The sequence below is a fragment of the Stenella coeruleoalba genome (assembly GCF_951394435.1).
Source record: "Stenella coeruleoalba genome assembly, chromosome: 17".
NCBI lineage: Eukaryota > Metazoa > Chordata > Mammalia > Artiodactyla > Delphinidae > Stenella > Stenella coeruleoalba.
Window position 1 is genome coordinate 18,464,932 of NC_137163.1, and position 23,926 is coordinate 18,488,857.

General features: G+C 37.7%; 1 protein-coding gene across 6 annotated transcripts in view; it reads left to right on the forward strand.

Annotated features, from left to right (window-relative positions):
- The first annotated feature begins 3,235 nt into the window (after nt 1-3,235).
- ENPP2 (ectonucleotide pyrophosphatase/phosphodiesterase 2) overlaps nt 3,236-23,926 on the forward strand; it is a 76,089-nt gene continuing 55,398 nt past the window's right edge. For all 6 annotated transcript variants that reach the window (XM_079901183.1, XM_079901178.1, XM_079901180.1 and 3 more), the window contains exons 1-8: nt 3,236-3,363; nt 3,585-3,687; nt 13,543-13,698; nt 18,062-18,187; nt 20,222-20,282; nt 22,393-22,490; nt 22,705-22,784; nt 23,537-23,656. In XM_079901183.1, the coding sequence (XP_079757309.1) occupies nt 3,331-3,363; nt 3,585-3,687; nt 13,543-13,698; nt 18,062-18,187; nt 20,222-20,282; nt 22,393-22,490; nt 22,705-22,784; nt 23,537-23,656 (777 nt within the window). In that variant the 5' untranslated portion in view covers nt 3,236-3,330. The remainder of the gene's footprint in view (nt 3,364-3,584; nt 3,688-13,542; nt 13,699-18,061; nt 18,188-20,221; nt 20,283-22,392; nt 22,491-22,704; nt 22,785-23,536; nt 23,657-23,926) is intronic.

Here is a 23,926-nt window from a genome sequence, read left to right on the forward strand (position 1 = left end):
ACTTTCCTGGTGTGTGCTGTAGTGACTGCTAAGTGGTACCCCTGAAAATCAGGTGGTCAGTGACTGTCTAACACCATAGTCTTAGAAGTATCCTGGGACTAGAATTAAGTCGTCAAGGCACCATGATTGCAGTTAATTTTGCACCATGAGAAGCTGGACATTGATAAAGTTTGAATCCATTCGTGAATGCTTCATAATTACTGCAGGAGGCAAGAGTGACATCCCTCAATTACAGATCTTTCAAATCTCACTGTTAACCTCAAGCCCTCTTACCGTAATCAGGGCTTGGGAACAAGGATTCACAGAAGCATTTCATGAAAAGATGGACTGTGCATTTGTATAAATGCAACTACTGTATTGCAATTAAGCAATACACACACTGCTGCTTCGTACCACCAGCAAAGTAAATAAAACACTATTCTGCTGCTTACAGTTTGGAGATGATCCCCATGGAGGAATAGCCACGGTTTGTCATTGAGATTGAAACTTTAATGTCCAGTTAGTAGTGAATGCTATTAATGGTATATTAAAATTACATTATGAATTAGATCAAGCAAGTCAACCTTCAGGGCAGATATTAACTGATTCAGAGTAATTTATTCTAATGCTCTGCTGTTCTTACATGATTTGTATCAGAATGTGGTCCTTACATTGCTTGCATCAGAATAGCCTATTGTGTCAGTTCTTGTCTGGCTCCTAAACCCCCTTTCTTCTCCCCACCTCCTGGAGCTAATGAATCAGAATCTTGGGGGTTAGACGATAAGCATCAACATTTTAAACGAGTTCCCAGGGTCATTCTTATGCCCAATAAAACTTGAGACCCACAGAATGATTTTTAGGGCCTGAGACTTGTCAGATTGTTTGGGTTCTCTTCTGCCAGGGGGCAGTGTTCTCTGAAATATGGCTGGATTAATAAACCAAGCTGAAAGCTAATTTTAGTCTTTCTCATACACTTTCTTGTTTACTGACCCCAACCATGGTTGACCTGATACCAAAAATCTTAAATACCAGAGCAGGTGAACTTTCTTGATTCGGTTTTGTCATAGAAGGCTTTAGACTATATTTCAGTCATTTTAGTTGAGTTTCTGGACGTGCGGTATCAGGCTTTTTGGGTTTCTCAATTTTAGATCATGAGGGGTAATTTTATTTTGTGTTTGATTTGATGCCCAAGATAGGGACTTTGGTCATGCTACTGACAGTTAATTTATAATGATGTCTCTTAGTAAAATCCTGTGTAACTGTGTTAGATGGGGTGTGTGTGTGTGCGTGTGCGTGTTTGTGTGAATGTGTTCCATGCACACAATGACCTGGTAGAAGATAAAGTTCTTTGGCAGATGGTTAACAGAAATAATGGCTGAGTTCAATCCTCTTAGATAATTGGTAACAAGTGCTGTACAGAAGCCAATTCTGGATCACCCTGGCTATTACACTTCAGACTTTCCCCCCCTGCACAGCTACTCTGCATGTCAAAAAAAATTAATGGATAATGTTCAGCTTCTGAGTCTAATTTTTTTTTCAAGGGGGGCCTTCACTGTCCTCATGCTGGATTTCTACCATCAAATGTCAGACAGATTCTAAATCTGCTGGACTCCGGTGAGGGCTGGGGAAATTGGCGAGGGCAGGGGAGCACCTTTGGAACGCTGTGCCATCGAGTGCAGTCACAGGACTGCCTTGCAATTTTCCTTTTAGCTTTAGAGTTGTCCTCTGTACAAGCAAGCCTGCATCTTGAAATTGAACATAAAGAGTAAAAAAAATCTTACGTGGGGTTAACATCTTTCATAAGCCTTGCTAAATGCAGGACCCCAAATCATTTCAGTATGGCACAGACTAAAGCAAGAGACTTCCATAGGAAAATTCATAAGCCTGCCATCTCTGCAAGACTGCGAAATGAAAAGGACGTTAGAAAGGCAGCTAAAAGTTTGGCACTGTGTTTTTTTCTTTTGCTCAATTAGCTGTTACTAAATTCTAGAATATCTAATGAAACCCAGGACTAATGTGCAATCCACCATAAACAAGTTCTGGCTTTTGTGCTATCAGGTTTTATTTGAGCTGAGCCACTGCTTCCTCAGTAATTTGTTGCATGGTAAGCGCCGTATTTGTTTACATACACACATATGCTGTGTGTAGGAACCATGGTCACCGGGTCCGGCCAGAGAAAATCCAAAGATAAGCTTTCCTCCCTCATTTGAATCCTAAAAGTGTACAGTATTTAAAGACCTCTCAGCTTTTGAGGCCTTGATTTCTTTTAGGAGTCTCCTGATTGCCAACTAGGTTAGTAAAGAGACTTTAATGCTCACGATAGCATCAAAGGGCACAGTGTTTGGTGGCTAGATGATAATTTATCTGGGAAAAACCTAGGGAAGCAATTCTTTAAAGCTAAATTCTTGCTGCCATTGAGATTTCCTTCCTCAATTCAATCATTAATAAAGCTTTCCCATCCCACCCCTGCTGCTCCCACACCCCTCCAAACACACAAAAACAAAAGCAAAAAAACCCAAAAAAACCCCAAACCCAAGCTGACAGTTTTTTCGGGAGGAAGAGGCAGAGACACGTGAAGTTATATTGTCCCTCCTCACCGGGCAGAAGAACTGTGTTGCTTAGTTTGACATTCCCAGTATTTTGATAAAAGTTACTTCTCTAAACTCTAACAACAACATGGGGAAACATAATGCTATCTCTTGTGTTTAGTTACAATCGTGGGAGATTTCATCGTGAGAAATATTTGAGGAGTCGGGAGTAGCTGAGAATGTGGCAAAAGGGACAGGGTCGTTTAAACTGCCAGAAAAATAAATAAATAGGCAAGACAGAGAAAGTTATTAGGTTTATAAATTATAAAACTTTCCTTTTAAAAAAAATAAAGTCGTGGGGTTGACTACATTGAATAACTACATTGTAAACCTTAAAAGCTTAGAGCGGGTAGAAACCCTTTTATGGCTCTGTTTCATTTTTATCGGATAAAATGCATTTGGTTTCTTTTTTTAAAACCATGTTTTTAGGAGGGAAGAAAAATGAACATGCAGTGTTATTGGCTACAGCGACATAAGAAACCCTTATGTTACCAGAGGAAACCACATGAAAGTATCTGTGTGTCAGGGGAGGGACAGATAGGGGGTGGAGAGAAGGAGAGGGATATTTCAAGCTTCTTATGCTCAGAGCTGCGATTTGTGAACAAACTGTGATGAAATCAAGCTGTGGACAAATCAGAGGAGCCTGTCAACCTCCCAGGTGGGATTACTTGTAGTTAATAGACTGGACTCAGCCCCAAAAAGCAGTGCATTCAGTGTAGGCAAACAGAACACACTGCAAAAGGCTTTCCAAGAACCCTCTGCCATGGCCAGGAGAAACTCCTGTCAGCTGTATCAGGTAGGAGAATGACAGAATGCCACGGGAAAGCCTTGGTTTTCAGAGCTGCTTCCTGATTTTGAATTTTCTTTTTGTTTCTAAAATGAAGACAGCACTGTATGGTGCCTTTGGGAAGTTGTGAGATTGGGTGGTGATGTTGAAGGCATTTGCATTTTGCCTTCCTGGAATTTGATTTAGGCTTCTCTGGCTGCATTGACAATTTGAGCTCTTTATTCCCTTAGGTAATATCCCTGTTCACTTTTGCTGTTGGGGTCAATATCTGCTTAGGATTCACAGCAAATCGAATTAAGAGGGCAGAAGGATGGGATGAAGGCCCTCCTACAGGTAAGTGTAGCAACTATTCCCATTTTCAATCTTTAAAAAATTTTATACATTGGGTCATCAATGTCAGCTCATTAAGAAATTCATCTTTAAACTGATCTTGCAGTGTAACTACTTTAGTCCTAGATGTCTCTGGAATAAAAGCAGCTCTGTGTATAATTCAGATAGGATAATGTGGTTTAATGAGAGAACATTTGTGATCTCTTCATGCTAGATCACTGGCTATTTAAATCTCTGTCCTCTGAAATTTCTAAATGTTAAGATAATATTAAAGCTCTTGTGAATTGACAAGGCTGAAACAGAAGTGGTGAGAACAGGTGCTGGCTTAATATTACAGATACATGAATTTGATTGATTGTCATGTGGTATGAGATGTAGTATTTGCTTCCAGAAAGTTCTGACCTAGAGAAAAATAGGAATGGAAGTAAAAAAGGCAGGGAACTCTCTTTGTGAAACTTCAGGGCTATGAGATTAAGATTTACCTAGAACAGGAAAAATATAAAAGAGAGGAGGTGCCTAGAGGAGCTTACAAGATTGAGTTGCACTCATTGATTTTTCTTTTGGGCTGAGGAGGGGTAAGTTTTAATAGTGTACCTTGACTTAACTAATAGAGCTGAAGTGAAAGAGTTTTCGTTTACAATACACTGTGCCATAAGCAGTGTGGGAATTCTTATGAAGGAGCTCCTTGTGCAGATGGCGGGGCTTAACTGACCAGGTCTTAAGTAATGAGTTGGTTAATTTCCTGGAAATTGGAGCTGCCGATGGTTTTATGAATAAAAATTACATATGAAGTAATGGGTACTCTATGGGGCAATCTTTTCTTGACTGTTCCTGACATCTCAGCAGGTTCGTCGGCCTTCCTGTGCATTTTGTGTTTCTCTGCACTGTATTTCTTGACCTGACTCATAAGACACTCTCACCTGTCTCTGTTTAGCCAGCATGAGCACTTATTAGCCAAGTTATGATCCATACATTGATGGAATACTGAGTCTTCCTTACATCAAGCAGGTAACTTTTGAGTAAGGGTGAAAAAATTATATTAGAAGTAGTTTAGTGAGTCCAAGTGGGGTGTGCTTGGGGTGAAAAGTGAGAAAATAGATCATAAAAAATTGCACCCCTGGGCTTCCCTGGTGGCGCAGTGGTTGAGAGTCCGCCTGCCGATGCAGGGGACACGGGTTCGTGCCCCGGTCCGGGAAGATCGCACATGCCGCGGAGCGGCTGGGCCCGTGAGCCATGGCCGCTGAGCCTGCGCGTCCGGAGCCTGTGCTCCGCAGCGGGAGAGGCCACAACAGTGAGAGGCCCGCGTACCGCAAAAAAAAAAAAAAAAAAAAAAAATTGCGCCCCCAGGGAGCCAAATGGACAGAATGAGTTGTCTTCTGTTGGGGAAGGGGAGGAAAGTAGATCACTAGGCTGGAGAATCCTGTTTTGATTGATAGCAAATGCTCTCTTCAAAGACTTCTTTTTCTTGTTCCAGACAAGCATAACTCCCATTCACACTGACTGTAACTGTTCAGGCTGGAAGGGGGGAATTGGATCCTTAGTTTGGTCACGTGGGCAAGCTAACATCTTGAGAGCCCATTGCTGGTTCTTTCCAATGGACCCTAAAGGAACTTTTTTCCTGTATTGTATTAATATATTACTTTGGCTAAAACTGATATTAAAAGTGATTTCCCTGATGAACGTTGTAAAATCAAGTCGCCCATTATTTTCAAAGTTGACTTCTTTGGAAAATGGTCATGAAAGTCCTGGACTGGCACCCCGGATCTGTATCACTTGCTGGGCCGTCTTGGGGAAGTCACTTATGAATTCTGCTTCCTTAGTTGTACGACAAGGCACAGGCCTAGATGATTTTTAATTTTCATTCTGGATTTGAAAAAAAAAAGCCCATGATTCTGTCCACTCTGTTTCATTGCCTTTTGAATGTGTGTGCTCTCTTCAGGAGAACTTGAAAAATATAGACCAGATTTACTAATCCTTGAATATATTTTGTGTATAATAAATTATTTCCATATATTATTAAGAATAACTATAAGAACTAATTAATCAATGCTACTTCTGGAAAAATAATATAATCTAAATTATCATCTATAAATCGAAGTGATCTTAAACATACTACAAAATATTTGCTTCTTGAATTATTTAATTAAATCATTGATTATTTTCAGCCTTTATGGTATCTTCTAAAAAAATTTATTAGTGAAAATTCTACAGCTAAGAAGTATTAGTCTTGGGACACAATGCCATTTAAGTCTGAGTTTTGGGATTTTGGTATACCTGACACTTTTTATTTTAAATTTTCTGTTGATATAGCTTACCGGCTGTCTAGGCACTGTGGATGATTTCTCCTGAATAAAGACCAAGATGTACTTTGGAAACTGAGTGAGAGCATAGTGCAGAGAATTTAAGCATTTTCATCTTTTTAAATGTTATATGTGCCTGAAATGACACATATAGTTGGTTATTCTGTCAACAAAGCCTACACATCGGAAAACACTGGGTGAACGATTACTTATGTATTAGAACAAGGTACTAGGAGGAAAGGCTGCTACGCTTATTTTCAACAATGCTTTCATGTTCCAGAGAAATCCTGGGAAGCTAGATGCTTCGAGATCTTTCCACCAAATAGAAGGAACATAAAGGGTATTGACATACGGCCAGCTTCAGACTGACCGGAGCAAGACCTCTCATTCACAAGCGTTCAGTTTTTTGTTGAGCAAATGTAGGTCCTCAGAATCCTCAACTGTAGCTGAGAATGTTCTATATTCATGCACACCCTTGCTGCCGTACTACAGACTGCGGTGTTAAGTTTCAAGGCTGTGGCAGTGCAAACTGTTATAATTAATTAACTAGCACACTTGTTAGCTGGATTTTTTGTTAGGATGTTGGGATCTATTGGAAATCATGGTAGAATAGGATTTCCTCTACCAGATCATAGAAGATCTACAGATTTATTAGAAGATATGAAATGAGCAGAGGTAATTATAATTCTGTTGGGTAAATGTAACGGGCCATCAGGTAAATGAGATGGCTGGAATAACTTTTCAAAGAGAATGTAAAGAATATGTGCAATTCAGTTTGACATCCTTGTTGCATACATCTGATGTAGCCAGCTTGATTTACCTTTAAAATTGCAAGCGAATTTATGTGTATACAAGTGTGTGCGCACTCATGTAATGTGCATATATGTGTATGTTTGTGTTGTGGTGGTGGAGTCTATTTCACTGAAGTTGGTGATATGTACTCTTCCAGTCTCCAGGTGGAAATGGGATATCCTCTGAGAGAAGCAAGTTAATACTTGAAAGACAAAGGGAAACTTATAAGCTTGTGAATAACTGGCTAATACGGACTGGAAATCTCAGTCCTCATTCTACAATGAAAAGTCACTTAAATGATAGGGTGGCAGCATGTAGGAACTGCAAAGCTGACAGATATATCAGTCATTACTCTGCAAGGAAAATTAAGGGGACTATCACGTCATGGGATTTTATGTTAAATCTAGTGTAGAAATCAGAGGGAGTTTAAGTCAATGGAATGAAATAATTTGAATTAGAATTTAAGGAGGGCATGGATTTTTCAGTTCATTTTTAATTGGTGCTTTGGTGCAGTGGTTTTTCATTTATCTTAAAAATGATACGGAATCTTCTATCTTGTTGCATTAACCAGAAATCTCCATCTTCAATAGAGTTCAAATAGAATATATCTTCCAAGATCATGTCTTAAAAAGAACATCTAAAATTCAGAGCTTATGTACATAATTTGAAAAATCCTTTGTTAATGAAAATGGCATTGTAGTTATAGTCAGATGATCTGAAATTGCAGCTAGGCCTTTGCTAACTCAAGTTAGGCCTAGAGCTCTGCTCTTCCAACCAGGAAAATGGGGGTAATGTTGCCTCTTTATCCGAAAAGATTTTTTAAAACAAAATGCCATGCTAAGACTGATGAGAATATAAAGTGTTAAGTATATGATGATACACTTAATTTACCTCCAATTTTGTTTGAAGGTCAGTGTCTAAATTTTTACCCTATCAGGTTGACAATACCTGCTATATAAAATGATGTTTCATTGTTTGGTAGCAGATTTGTAAATCGTTCAGACTTACACTACTGACTACTCTCATAAATGCTATTTGAGTGGTTTATAAGTGAAATTAAAGTCTTAAATTTCATTCAAGTCATCTAGAAATCTGTTTTCTTGTAGTTTATTGAAAGTACAGGTGTTTGAAAACTTCCCAGGTGGACCTATTTATTAAAAAAATTGTCTATGAAATCTGGTTCAGAAGCTGTGAAGAGGAGAGAATAGTGATGCCTAAGTAATAGGTATTTATAGAAAGTGATGTATTTAGGAAGCAGAGATACAGACATGTAGGCCGGTATGTAAGTGCTGCTTTCTAAGGGATGAGGTCAAAATGTATGGACACCAGGGGGGGGAAGGAGTAGGTGGGATGAACTGGGAGATTGGGATTGACCTATATACACTACTACATAGAAAATAGATAACTAATGAGAACCTACTGTATAGCACAGGGAACTCTACTCACTGCTCTGTGGTGACTTAAATGGGAAGGAAATACAAAAAGGAGGGGATATATGTATAATATAGTTGGTTCACTTTGCTGTACGGCAGAAACTAACACAACATTGTAAAGCAACTATAAAAATAAAAATTAAATTAAATTAAATTTAAAAAAATAAAATAAAAATTAAAAAAAAAGAAAAACAAACAAACAACAAAAAGAAAAAATGACTTCAGTACAGGAAGGTATGACCAGAAAGAACGAATCATATACTCCAGAAGAGGCATCAGACAGTATTAAATCCTGGAGTTGGGTGGTATCTTGAGTGTCGTTCATGTTGTCTGCCTCCTTTCCTTGCATTTTATATTTCAAACAGGGCAGGAAGACACAGGAGAACCAGATCTGTTTCAATGCTCTTGAAAAGGAGGCGACATAACCACAGTCTGTTTCATTTCAAGCTTTTACTCTCACTGTCAGGAAATACTAGGGCTGGGAACCATGGAGAATGGGAGGAACAGAGAGGGTGTCATATCACAAACTCTGAATGCAGGACCAGACAAAACGTAGAAGAATCATCCAGCTTTATGCTGAGCTAAATGTTTTCAAACTTAAATACAGCCTCCTTCACTGGCCATCATCCAAATCTGAAAATTTCCATTTTGCAGAGAGAGTTGAAGGGAAATATGATTGGGACTCCAGGATGAAGTAATGTTTAGGTCACAACACTTGTCATGAATTAGGTTCTTTCCAATAGTCTAATTAAATTATCAATAGTATTTCTTCTGTATATAAATGACACCAGAATTCCACAATGCTACCTCTGTGTCGATACGGTAAGATGGAACGTTTTAGAAATAAGGTTTTACTTAAAGAAATAAAAATAATTTCACTTGTTTCTCTCAGAATTATGAATTTGAATGAAATAAATCAGGTTTTATATTGGTGTTTTTTCCCTAAATCATGAAATTATGCTTCTGTGAAAAAAAAAGAAATGTATAACATTGTTTTATGCATATCATACATGTACGTTACACACATATTTAAAAATTTAAAGTCCCTATTTTTATTTTTTATTTTATTTATTTTTATTTTTATTTTTTTTTGCGGTACACAGGCCTCTCACTGTTGTGGCCTCTCCCGTTGCAGAGCACAGGCTCCGGACGCGCAGGCTCAGCGGCCGTGGCTCACGGGCCCAGCCGCTCCGTGGCATGTGGGATCCTCCCAGACCGGGGCACGAACCCGTGTCCCCTGCATCAGCAGGCGGACTCTCAACCACTGCGCCACCAGGGAAGCCCTAAAGTCCCTATTTTTAAAAAACTTCCATCTGTGTAGATCTGTAACATTTATTTTTTAAGATTCTGGAACAGACTAGTTTCTTTGAAGTAAAATAACACCATTTAAGTATGTTATTAAATTGGCAAATGTCTCATACAAAATTTCAAACCCCCATTGCACCTAGCACAGATTTCTGACTTGATCGTTTTCAAGTTTTTTGTTTGTTTGTTTGTTTCATTTTGTCTTTATCTTTCTTGTTAGTTCTGAGCTTATTAGGTCTGGAAAAGGAAGGCTTTACAGATTTTAGACTTCAAGCAAAGTAAGTCAGAGAATCTTTCCATGTTTGATCATTCAATCAGGTATAATAAAAAGAGAAGTCCTAAAATCTGTGCTTAGCCTGGTGTGGGGAGAAGGACACGGGACCTCGGCATGAAATGAAAAAGCCAGCACATGGGGAAGAATTACAGAACTACAGAAAGAAGCAGCGCTAGAACTTGTTATGAAAGAAGATGGCAGGGATGGAATAGGCCCTGGAAAGGCAAAGCGAACTTTGTTCTACTCTATCCCTTTATTTTCTTAGAAAAGTTGCGGCAGTTCAGTTGGGCTCATCGGACTTGAAGAAGTATACGGCTCAATTGTTTATCTTCCTATTTCTCTTCCTGCCATTGTCAGCTGAATGCAAGTCAGCCAAGAATGAATTTTGTCATATGTATCCCTAATCCACATAGGCCCAGGAATTCACTCTCATCTGAAAGCTGTTGGTAACCCAATCTTGAGTACTTTTATGAGATGTATCTTTGCATTATGAGTGTAAGGGCAAATCTTTCTTAACAAAGCTGTCTTCAGTTTAAGGGTTGGCAAGGAAGATTATAATTGATAGGGGCAAGCTATTGAGGGAAATTCAATTATTTTCAAAGACAAAGTAAGGGATAAACTTAGAGAATAACCAACTTTGTAAGAAAAGAGTAAAAATCACGTTGATAGAATGGATGAAGAAAGGTTTAAAATGGCTAAAATTTTGTACAGATATTTTGAAAGGAAAGAAAGAAAGAAGAAAGAGATTATGATGAGGGGAAAGCAAAGGGCATGAATGGAGGAAGATTTCACATGCAGGCTGGGATGCTATGAAGAAGAGGAGCCAGGACAAGTAAACAACTACAAACAATGTGCCTTTGGATCTCTTCTGATTATCTCAGCTATAAGTGTAGCCAAGCATATTTAAGTATGCAGCTCATAGGCATGAATACTACTCAGAATTTATTAGATGGCTGTTGGAGTGATTCTGTCTAAGCAGTACCCTTAAAAAAGGAAAAATTCAATTATAAGCATTTTTCTTATCTTTATCTTTTTTCTTATCTCTACTATAGGATTTCTCTATTTTTCCTTTTTCTACTTCTCAACCCTCCTCCCCTCATAGTTTCTTAGGGTCCAGCATGCACTGTTGATTGGTTGGCCAAAGTCAATAGAAAAATGTCGTTTAGGAACCAGAGGTAAGGCATTGCATTGGAAACCTGACGTTATTTCTTAAACCAAACTGGTGTGCTTTGTATGTATTTCAAGATCCCAGAATGAACCATGTAAAAGCGTTTCACATCTCATGGTCTAGTGAATCTGTTTGCTTTAGTTGAACTGATCTAATGCCATATGGGTGAGGATTGGGTGACTCTGACTTTAAAGAGGACAAAGAACTAAGGGATGAACAGGATGTTCAGATAAATGGCTTCGGTGAACCTAGAAATGTCATTTAACATCTGTTCTCTCCCTGCCTCTGGTGTTTTGATTTTATAAGTAATGAATACTAATCATAAAAAAATGAAAAATTTGTAAATGTAAATAAGGAAATAAAATTACAAATATCATGTTTTAAATAACATTTGTTAGGATATTTGTATATCAATATTATATAACATATACTTTATACACATATGTTCACATGCATGTATACATATATACACGAGAGAGAGAAGTAAGCAAGCAAAAACCCAAAAGGACATTTGTAAAATGTTAGACGTTTCAAACTGCAGAAAAGTAAGAAGTCTCCTTGTTTCTCTCTTTCTCATTTTCCCCAAAGGTAATTCCTGTAAGGAGTTTCTTACAGTGAAAATACAATGGTTATTCATACTGGCACCGTGTCTCAATGCCTCTGTTCTCACCCTCTGTCTCATCTCGAGCTCTGGCCTCTGTTTTTATTTTATATTTATCTTTATCCTTATTGCTTTGGCTCTATTTTTAACACAAAATATATCAATTATATGTACTATTTACTACTATAACAGTTTTCTGTACTTTGCTGGTTAAAAAAATGTGTTTATCAATTTTGTAGATCTTTCCATATTAGCCTATGCAGATCTGACTCGTTCTTTTTAAGGGCTGGGCAATATTCCATTTATGGAGATAGTGATTCTTTCTTGTACGTGTATCTTGGCAAACTTTTGCAAATATATGTGAGAGAAAAATTCCTAGTAGTGGAATTTCTGGGTGAAAGATTCATATGCATTTAATAGTGTTGATAGATACTTCCAAATTATATAAAATTTTTAATAAAAATTTTCATTCCTAGCAACAGGTATGACACTGCTTATACTTTCCATTCGTCAGAAATTAATTATTTTGTAAGCTAGGATGAGGATCCAGATTAATTTTTCCAGTCAGCCCAGCACTACTTACTGATAAATCTTTTTTTCACTTCTTGATTAATCCTTCTTTCTTTCTCTGATTTAAAATGTTATTTTCATTATAAAATCACTTCTCTTATATTTGGTCCTATTTCTCATCCTCATGCCCAGCACTGATCTACTTATTTTCTATAACCAATCTGTTTTAATTATTTAACTTCAGAATATATTTTACTTTCTTTTCAGTGTTTTTTGTTTTCATATATTTATTTTTGATAAGCATTTAATATCCTCTCAAGTTTCAAGAATTCCTTTTTGTATTTTTATTGTGATTGCTTTGAATCTTTAAGTTTATTTAGGAAGAACTGACATTTTGTTGTTGTTTTGTTTTTGTTTTTTTCGGCTGTGCCATGGCTTCTGGGATCTTAGTTCCCTGACCAGGAATTGAACCTGGGTCCTCAGCAGTGAAAGCACAGAGTCCTAACCACTGGACCACCAGGGAATTCCCGACATTTTTGTAATATTGATATTTTTACCTCCAAGATGGTATGTTTTACCACTTAATTAAATCTTTTAAAATATCTTTTTTTGTAGAGTTTTACTGTGTTCTTCATGTAGGTTCTAAACATCCTATTAAATTTATACCTAGATATTTTACCTTTTAGGTACTATGATGAATGGAACTTCCATTTAATTTTTGAACTTATATTGCCTGTATTTTACAAATTTGTGGAATTTTTATCTCATTGAATTATTTTTTCCTAAAAGTTTTAGTCGGTTCTTGAGATTTCTAGATATACAATCATATCATATGAAGATAATGTAGGAGGATTTATGTTTGAAAAGCCGAGACTGTAGAGTTTGTGTTTGTGTAACCCTAGTTATAGGTGTAGATTTTATGGCTGGAAGAGATTTTAAGAGTCTTCTATTCCAATCCCATCTGTTCAGACTGTTCTCAGAACATTTAGGCTCAATTTTCCTTACAAAAGCTATGGATATTTGAATAGGGGAACGAACTCTTTTTTCTGAGTATATACTTCAAAGTTCTGTTCTCTGTTGGCATCACAGCATCCACAGAGAAACTATCCCTCATGTTTGTGGTAATAATCATTGTAAACAGTAGTTTTGTGGTAATAATCATTGTAAACAGTAGCAAAACCAATAGCCAACATTTGTTACTTTCTACGTGGCTGACACCCTGCTCAGTGTTTTGCATGGTTTGTTTCATTTAATTCTCATTGTAACCTCGAGTTGCTTCTATTAATCCTCCACTCTACAGATGAAGAAACTGGAGCAAGGAACCTGCTGAAGGTACATAGACGGCAGGTGATGGATCCGGCTGCTCAGCCAGAGTCTGACTGCATCACCGCATTGTATTGCTACACAGGGTCACCCCTCCATAGCAACATAACCCATTCCCTAATCCCCTTGCCTTTGTCTCTTGTATCTTGTAGTGTTATCAGACTCCCCCTGGACCAACACCTCTGGATCTTGCAAGGGCAGATGCTTTGAACTTCAAGAGGTTGGACCCCCTGATTGTCGGTGTGACAACCTGTGTAAGAGCTACAGCAGCTGCTGCCATGACTTTGATGAGCTTTGTTTGAAGACAGGTGTGTAAGTTTTGAGTCTTCTCTAGCCTTGATTAGATGGCTTAAGACCTCCTGCTGTTGTACAACCTGCCATTGCCATTCTGCTTTGGCCAAACCAAACCGTGAGTTTTAGTTTTGTTTCTTGAATGATTATCAGTTTTATTATGAGCACACCCTATGTGACTGTTGTGTCCACATAACACCCACCCAACGATGGTTCTTTGCAGCTGCAGTCATTATTTGCTAGTTTTGGAAGTATTTGAGGCCAGCCTTTTTTTTTTCATCTTATCATTTCTGTCTCTTGCTGTCAATTCCCTCATTCACTGCGAGGATACCTGGGCTGAAACTGTGCACATTCTTAAAGCGTTGGGGTTCTTTTGTTGTTGTTGTTTCAACTTTAATTTTTTTGTTTGCCTGCCCAGTTTCTAACGTTTGTTTTATTTCATCTTATAGTCTACTACTATACTACTTTGATGTCATTCCCTGTTCTCAGTGCAGGTAGAAAATTGTTATAGAATTCTACTTGGGGTCGCGTGCTCAAGGCACCTCTCAGATCTTCCTCTACAGGTTCCTGACCTTTCTTTGCATTTCTTCCCTATTGGAAGAGTCAGTAGAATATACAGGCCTCTGAGTGAATGTACATGAGTTGAGAAGAAGCACTTTGGAGACTCTTGCCATTCTACCTGCTCTGTTTCCAAAGCCTAACACTTTAGAGGGGACTTTTGAGATACCTTGTAGGCTATCCATCATGCCTCTGGGCAACATCACATTCAAATTTTCTGGGAAAGGTGATGAGCAACCCTGCTCTTAACACCATTAGATACAATGATTCTACAGCTCTCTTGATAAATTATTACCTGTTTGCAGACATTTATGGTTAGATGATTCTTTCAAAAATCTGACTTATATTATCATTAACATTAGTCTGAGTTTTCTAATGACATCATGAGAAACAGAGACATTACTCTCCTTTACTAAAGAAATAGCCGCTGATTTACATGAAAACCTATGTCAACCCCCTTACTAGTTCTGATTTGTTTGTTTTCTGCCCCAGATAAGAAGAATTTTATTAGACTGTTTTTTTGCATAATACATTTTCCAAACATTTGGCCATTTTTTGGGTTACTTTCCTTTGGAACTTCTCCCAGCTTCCTTAGTTGTGGGTTTGTAAACTTAAATGCTGAGAAGCTTGTAACCTGAATATATGGATGGAACAGATGTTCCAGGAGAGCTTTTGGCTCTAAAGTATTATTTCAAACCAGCGGTCTGTATTTGCTTGGCACTGAGGAACTAGCTAATGTTGTGTGTTTCCTCTCTACCTTGAGTATCTTGTCCCTGACACGTCATCTCAGCCCTCCAGATTCCTGATCTTGGAGCTCCTTGCAAAGTTTAATGGATCTCCTGCCTTTAGGTTAGCTCTCTCTGAATGTAGCTCATGCCTTTCTTCCCAAGTTTAATAAGCATGGGTTATAATAGCACTTTAAAGTAGTTCATTTCCCTGTGGAAATGAACAAGGCCAAATGTGGAAGAATAAAATAATAGCAAAAGGTTGAAGGAGCAAACAGAAATCTCTGAGATTCTACTATGCTGACACAGCACTCTCTAGAGATAAGCACAATCAATGTTTCAGTGTAAACTCTGAGACTGGGTGTGTGTTTAGAATGTGTGTACACATTTATACATGTGTGTATTTATGCCTGTGTGAGGTGTATCTGTATTTGTGTACCTTTGTACACATCCCCCTTTTGAATGCCTACATTGTATTCTATTGGATAGATGCAGCCTACTTCATTGAGTAACTGATCAGCATTTATGTTTCGGTAATTTTTGCTATTATGAACAATGTATCAATGAATATTTTTCATACATATTCATATTTTTGCCTATTTTCCTTGAGATAAATTCTGAGGAATGGGATTTGGGGATCAAAGCGTATATGCATTTTTAAAATTTAAATATATATTACAGAATTATACTTCTCAAAGTTGATATTTCTCTCAAAGGGCACAAGAGCTTTTCAGCATTCCCTTTTCAGCATGTTCTCATTTTAAATAATATTTTTCTGATAGGTAACTTTCTTGTTATCCAATAAAGTTCAATGTTTTTTGTGTTTATTCCCATATTTGCTTTGAAAATTCTACAGCTGACTGAATCATACCTTACTTGTAGTTCACTGAATTTTTAAAAATTTCATTCTTATACAAAGTTAGTAATTTCTCAATAAACCTAGCTTGTTAATAGTGATGCTGTTTTGTGAGCAAAGGGATTTTCTTATGGAACTAGGGAGGAATAAGCTAGGAGAGGAATACTGGTTGATAGAGTTATCTCTGAATTGAGGAAAAGGACTCGCATGACCTCTATCAGTCAAAGTAACCTTGGAAAATTGCTAACCATTGGGAATAGCATACCCTGGGCAAGAGAATTCCAAGCATTTATTCTGGTTGGGAAGAGAAGGCAGTGGAAATAGGGGATATTAAAAAAAAATCAGAGAGTGGAATCAGGATGCAAAGGTAATTCTAAAAGAATGGAAACTAGACAGTAGTTGCATTGTTTTCTAGTATGGCAGCTGTTATCCCCTTATCCATTTATTCACATAGCTGTAGTATCTCTAGGTAGAATATTATTAAGGAGCAGCACTGCTTTCTTTTCTTTTTTTAAATTTAATTTAATTTATTTTTTATACAGCAGGTTCTTTTTTTTTTTTTTTTTACGGTACACGGGACTCTCACTGCTGTGGCCTCTCCCGTTGCGGAGCGCAGGCTCCGGACGCGCAGGCTCAGCGGCCGTGGCTCACAGGCCCAGCCGCTCTGCGGCACGTGGGATCTTCCCGGACCGGGGCACGAACCCGCGTCCCCTGCATCGGCAGGCGGACTCTCAACCACTGCGCCACCAGGGAAGCCCCATCAGGTTCTTATTAGTTATCTATTTTATACATATTAGTGTATAGATGTCAGTCAGCACTGCTTTCTAAAATCATTGCTTTCCACTTATGACATGTTTTAAGAGGTGAAGACCTGAAGTGTCCTTTAGCTCAAAGAAGCGTTTCTTGACCATTCTACGTCAAGTAGACCGGGCCCACCCCTGTCACTCACTATCCATGCCATCCTGTTATTTCCTTCACAGCACTTAGCACACGCTGAAATGATCTCATTGACTAGTTTACTTGCTTATGGTCTGTATTTCCCAATTGGAATGGAAGCTCCATGAAGACAAGACCTTGTTCTTCACTACCTCCCCAGCACCTAGAACACGGAAAATATAGTAGATGTATTTATTGAATAAATGAATTAACTCTGAAGTTTCTCAATACAGCAACCCCAAATTTAAAGAGTCATATTTTATTTTCATGGTAATTCTCAATTAGATTGAATAAGTGTTCATGGACTACCTGGCGTGTGCCAGGTAGATAGACTCAGGTACTGGGGATGTAGCGGTGAAAGGAGAGATGTGATTTTTCCTTCCATGGAGCTTACAGTCTAGCAGATGAAAAGTCACACAAAAAGTACAGCACAGTCTTTAAAATAAAAATATTACTTTTCCGAAGATATTTTCTTGGTAGAGTTGAGTGTGAGCTCCCAATCAAGTATGCTCAGATAGAAATCTGTAACCTAGCAACTGACCTCCTTGAAAAAAGGGCTCTGACCTCTGATTGTGGGTAGGGCCACAGTTTGGTCAATGCTTAGAGCTGTGAACGTTTTTAGTATACCTTTATACTCTTCATATCTGTTTAGGACTTTAACCCCCAAGTGCATCTTATAGCAGGTAGAGGCCATTTAGTTGCACTATTATTTTTTTTAACTTTTTATTTTATATTAGAGTGTAGTTGATTTACAATATTGTGTTTGTTTCAGGTATACAGCAAAGTGATTCAACTATACATATGCATGTATCTATTCTTTTTCAAATTCTTTTCCCATTTAGGTTGTCACATAATTTGAGCAGAGTTCCCTGTGCTGTACAGTAGGTCCTTGTTGCACTATCATTTGTATTTAAATCAAGCTGATTAAAGTTTAAATAAAGCTACTTGGGAAAATAAGAGTCCAGCTATAGCAACTATGCCTACAATGGTAGGTATCTCTATCACAAACCTTACACACTATACATTGTATTGGGTCATTTAGGACAGTTGGCAAATGGTTAAGGGTTTCATTTTTCCAAAGGAGCCCAGTGGCATTTGGCTTTGTACTCTGATTTGAAAAATTAAAACTCCATCCTATTTGTAAGTCCTCCAAATATCATCTAGGCCTCAGGCCAACTCTAATTTCACAAGCAGATTAAATGATGTGGGATTTTAGCTCTTTTTCTTGGCAAACGTTGTAAGCAATTGTGGCCTCTTTTATTTGGTTTGTGTGAAGCAGTGAGTGTTCTGTTGTGCCGATTTCAGCTGGCGGCTGGGAGTGTACTAAGGACAGATGCGGAGAAGTAAGAAATGAAGACAATGCTTGTCACTGCTCAGAGGACTGCTTGGCCAAGGGAGACTGCTGTACTAATTACCAAGTGGTTTGCAAAGGTACATGTTTCCTCGGGTTGGCTTGATCTTTAAAAGAATAAAAACTGGAGATGTTTGAAGAGACCTTGGATATTGTGGATATATCACCTTGGATATGGGCTTGGGAGGCAGGAAGGCGTTGTCCTTCCTAATTTCTCATGCTTCTTTCTTAGTTTTGCTTCTCTGCATTTCACTGATCTGGAATAACAAGGAAATAACCCCAAGTTCCGTAATTAGATACAGCCGGAATAATGAGGAGATTTCTAAAAGAGTTCCTGCCTTGGTCCTAGGTCAGGTTTCCTAGAAGCAGAGCCTGAGACAGGAATTCTGTGTATGGAATTTATTGGAAGAGTGCCCTGCAAGAAAACTGTATAAGGGAGCAGGGGATGTGGGAGAGGGGAAAGTAAGCAAGGATGTGGCCTCAGGGGAGGTCTCACCTTGGTCTGCTCTACTGCGGGCTCTGGAAGGTAAATCCCAGAGTCCTTACCTTTGAGGCAAGGGGCATGGCTTTTGTACTCACTGGCTGTAAGCTGTAAGGCAAAGCACCAGCAGCAGCATGGGGATGGGGGTACTAGCTGCTAAAGGGGATGGGACACCAATAGCTCCTCCAAAGCCATACATGCATGTGTGCTGACTTTGTGTGGCTGAGTGTCAAATATGATGGTTTTATTCCAATAATAAATACTACTCAATGGACTGCCAAACATATAAAAATATGCAGTTTCTGTCTTTAAGGATTTTTAAGTCACCATCGCACCCACTTCTAAAGTTAATGGAAGGATCCAAGGATCTTTGTGTAAAGTTTGCAAGTCATTTTTTAGTGTCTAAATTAAGTCCTCTTCCTAGCTGTGACATGGAACATTTAAATAGAGTTTCTGTTCAAATATTTTGGGGGAAAAGCAAATCAGTTCTGAAATATGCATAGTGTTTATTTATGGCAAGACATACTGCTTGAATGCTGAGTTTGAAAATTTTTCCTACCCCAGATGATTATTGGAACTGTTGATAAAGCATAAAACTCGTTGAGAATTTATTTCCTTTTCCCTTTTATTTCCCTAGTAAATGTACCAATAAGCCACAAAGGCTATTAGAAGAGAAAATAAAGTCCTAAGTATCACTGGTCGTTGAATCATGAAATGCTGGCTTTTGCTGGTTTAAAATTCTAGTTGCAGTACTTTTGTAGGGCCCATATGTACGCCTGGGTTATTACATGTGTGGTAAAGCTTCCCTATTTTAGGGAGCATGGTACTTACACAATTGTCCGTAGTTAGATTCTTATTGACCAGGGAGATCTCCAGTGCTCTTTACATGGGAGCAATTTCTCCAAAGTCTTGGTCACAAATGTTACTTATGTTCAAGACATATGCTTTTTTTTGTTTTAGGAGAACTTAAAGCAAATGCTTTTTGATAATTTTCATTTTCTCCAAAGTAAGCTTCATTTTGTATCTAAGCCCTTTTCTGTTCTCTATTCTTGGTGGGAGTAACTCAGGAAAGACATAGCTTTATGCTTCCAGATCTCAGTGGAAGATAAAAGTGAAAGATAGCATTGGTTTTTATTCCTAAGTGCCAGGGCTATTCACGGATCCATTGGCGAATAACCTCTCTATTGCAATCTTCCATCTATCATCTCTGAGTAGCCTAAATCTTTTTCCCCAACTAAAGGGAAGTTGTGCCATGTTTCCGACGGCTATGAGATGTTTGGTGGCCTAGGAAAAAATGTTCTGTCTAATGACCAAACAGTTTATTTCTGGAGGGAAACAAACATGGAATTTTGTTCACTGACGCCACTGGTGTTTTTATCTACAAACCATTTAGACTCGGAAGGCTCAAATAAACACCACTTGGGGTTATTAAATCTAGACTTTCCCATCATGTATGGGTGTAGTTTAGTAAGCCAAAACAGACACTAGACTTTATTTCAGAAGTTCTTTTCAGATGGCGTCCCATAAACAATGAGTATCAAACAGGACACAGGTCCTGCAATTATACACTTCAAGGCTCTGGATGATATTTATAATTAGATTCATCAAAAAGTCTACCCATTTTTCCTTACAGGAGAGTCCCATTGGGTAGATGATGACTGTGAGGAAATAAAGGCCCCAGAATGTCCTGCAGGGTGAGTGCATTTAATGAATATTATACAGTTTTAAATATTTATTGATAAAATATCACAGGCTATGGATGGGTAAATGGTTAAAAACAATGTAAAACTGAAATCCTCTTATATAGGCAAACTTATGAGTACTTCTGAATAATTTACCAGTCGAATGCTGGAATGTACATCTTGAAGTAGGGAATTAAAAAAATGTTTTTTCTCCTATCACCTGCACATATCAGAGACTGAATATCCTCTGTATCTCACCTTAGCTGAAGTTTTACGAAGTATATATAAATAACGCTGAGGAAGAAAAGAAACATTCTGGCAGTGATTTGGTTTGTTTTCCTGTGTTTTTTCCTGAAGTGCTGCTTTTGCTTTTTGTTTTTTTGGTGACAGTAGTGGTGGTGGGGTGGCTGAAGGGAGGACTACAGAATGTCTCAAAAATATTATCTGCGATGGTAACTCCTACCAGATGCTACAGAAACTTGACAAACCACTACAGCCCTGCTTTGCTGGGATACAGCCAAACTTGAGTGACACCCCACAGCTCAAGTGGGACCAGCATAAGACACTTATTACGCCTTCCAGGAAACTGTTGCAAATTCATGGACCCTTAAAATGCCTGGCAGAAAATAAAATGTTCTACAAATGTGTTTTCATGAATGTATTTGATCGAGTGTCTTTTTGTTTTAGGCAGCAGAGCCTGGGACACAAAATCCAAGAATTTAAATATTTTTATTTTTGTCTCCTTTTTAACTTTCATGAGCTACTTGAACTTCTTTGGACTTTTAGAATGGGATGGCGATAGTTTCTGAATGTTTAAAATGTGTTCAGTTATTTTGGAGGTGAAAGCAATCTATGTGGTAGAAGCGTAAAATTATAATAGTTATGATAATAATGAACTCATATAGTATTGTTCTAAGTTCTTTATATGTGACTCTATTTTAAATGAGTCATTTAAAATATGCCTCATTTGGGACTTCCCTGGTGGTCCAGTGGTTAAGATTCTATGCTCCCGATGCAGGGGGCCTGGGTTCGATCCCTGGTCAGGGAACTAGATCCCGCATGCTGCAACTAAAGATTCTGCATGCTGCAACTAAAAAGATCCCGCATGCCGCAATGAAGGTCCCGCGTGCCGCAACTAAGACCCAGCACGGCCAAATAAATAAATAAATATCTTTTAAAATGCCTCATAAGAAATGTAGCTTCAAGTAAATTCAAGCCCGTGCTTGCTGAATTATCTTCAAACTATTAGAAACAGTTTTGCACATAGTTTAGCATTCTCAAGTCTGATCGAACAACTGTATCTTTAGAATATAACAAAAAGCCTATTTCATCAGTCCTGCCCTAGTTAGGTGGATAGTCTAGTTCTTTATTGATTGATTTTTAGATCTTCAACAATTTTAATTATTTTTGAAATTATTTTGTAATTAAACTTAAAATAATTTTTGTATAAGTATTTAGTTCTAGTGACAGGAGTACTACTGCTATTAATTTCATCTCCCTCCCTTCCTCCCTCCTTCCCTCCCTCCCTCCCTTCCTTCCTTCCTTCCTTTTTTCTTGTATGTGATAAATATTTGTTGAAGCCCTACTATGGGTCCACAAAATAAAAGATGAATAAGACACAAACTGTGCTTTGAAACGAGGGAAGAAGGTAAACATGTTAATATAGCAATATAATATAGTATAATGTATATATGAATGATAAAAGAGGTATTAATTAATATCTTAAAGGGATTCAGAAGCATGACACCTAATACTATGAAAGAGGAAATCTTAAGCTGAATTTTAAAGAATGAATAGGAGTTTTTCAGGTAGCAAACGGGAGAATCAATATTCCAGGCAAATATAGCAGCTTTTTACATTGTGAAAAACCTTGTTTGCAGTGCAAGAGGCAGCAGTGGAGAAAGTACATTAGGGGAAATCTGGAGTCCAGTCCGTTCCCTGGTCATTTAACTCTGCACTTAAGTTGCCACAAATGTTATGTGGCTAGAAGCCAAGGCTTGTACAGATATCCTCACTTGAAGTTTCATCTTGGAAACCCTCGGTTCCAATTATTGAGAATGACTAGGCATAAAGCAAAGCTGTGACAATAATTTTTCTAAAGCTTAATGTGTTACTGTTTAAGGTTTGTCCGCCCTCCATTAATCATCTTCTCTGTGGATGGTTTCCGTGCATCGTACATGAAGAAAGGCAGCAAGGTCATGCCTAACATTGAAAAACTAAGTAAGTCATTTTCATACTGTGTTCTTATCTGTAATCCATGATCTGCCCAGTAGCCACTTAGCTGTCGGTTTTGAGATGTATGGACACATGACTTTACCATTTGAAGTTCAAAAGTGAAGGTAGCACATGTCTTTGCTCATTTATAGAATGGATTTGCATACATGAGGTGATTCCTGGTTGTTCTCTTGCTCTAATACCTGAATTCTGTTTCTAGGGTCTTGTGGCACTCACTCTCCCTACATGAGGCCCGTGTACCCGACAAAAACTTTCCCTAACTTATACACTTTGGCCACTGTAAGTATTTTTTCAAGTGGTGTAGATTCAAAGCGCTGATTTCATGCTGAAATGACTTAGAGAGATTTAAAAAACATGTTCCTTAGTGTTCAAAGAAAATCTTTCTCTTTTTCATCTTACCTGTATCAGTCGTTTATAGTAAATGCCTTTTACAACCCTGTGGATGACTGAACTTCATTGCAATTTTAAAACCTTTTTTTTTTTTCAGCTGCAGTTCTGTCTGCATATATACATTCAACCTCTCAAATACCACAGGAGCTATTCTTTATTTTCCGAATTTTCAAATAAAAAATGTTGACTTCAGAGCTGCTATGTTTAAATTTTCAGATACTCCCAATTCTACCTTGCTTTCTTCTTTAAAAAATATAATTTATTTAGTTATTTTTGGTTTGGAGTAGAAATAAAACCTAGGAAAAAGGAATCGTGTATTTAGAAACTTTGGAGGCACATAAGTAAATTTCATTCTAAGGGGTAATTTATTATAATAAAAATTATTGTCATCTTATTAAATGCAACAGTTAAAAAACATCCCAATATTAAATTTCTTATAATCATGTCAAGTTTCACAGATGGCTTATAATCAGTCCATAGATAATATTCCTGTTTGCTAAGACAGACACGTATAGAGGTTATATATGTCTTATATAAAATTGGAAATTAAATATTGTTATAAAACCTTCTATGATAAGAAAATTTATGATAGAACTATTATGTGTGGATTATTTTGACAATAAATTTGCTTTTCCACAAAGGGCCTATATCCAGAATCACATGGAATTGTTGGCAATTCAATGTATGATCCTGTATTTGATGCCACTTTCCATCTTCGAGGGCGAGAGAAATTTAATCATAGGTGGTGGGGAGGTCAACCGGTGAGTTTTGCATTTTTTTATGTGTCTGTGCCTTGAAACATTTCACCCACCCCCAAATTTGTTACCTGTTGAAAAGATGCATTTAATTTCCTCATACTTGACAATGTTTCTGTCTTTTGATATTGTATATATATATGTGTGTATGTGTGTACATAATATATGTGTATCTATATGTGCATATAATATGTATGTGCATGTGTATTATGTATATATATACGTATGTGTTAACATATGTGTGTATGCAATGTATATATACTGTGTATACATATG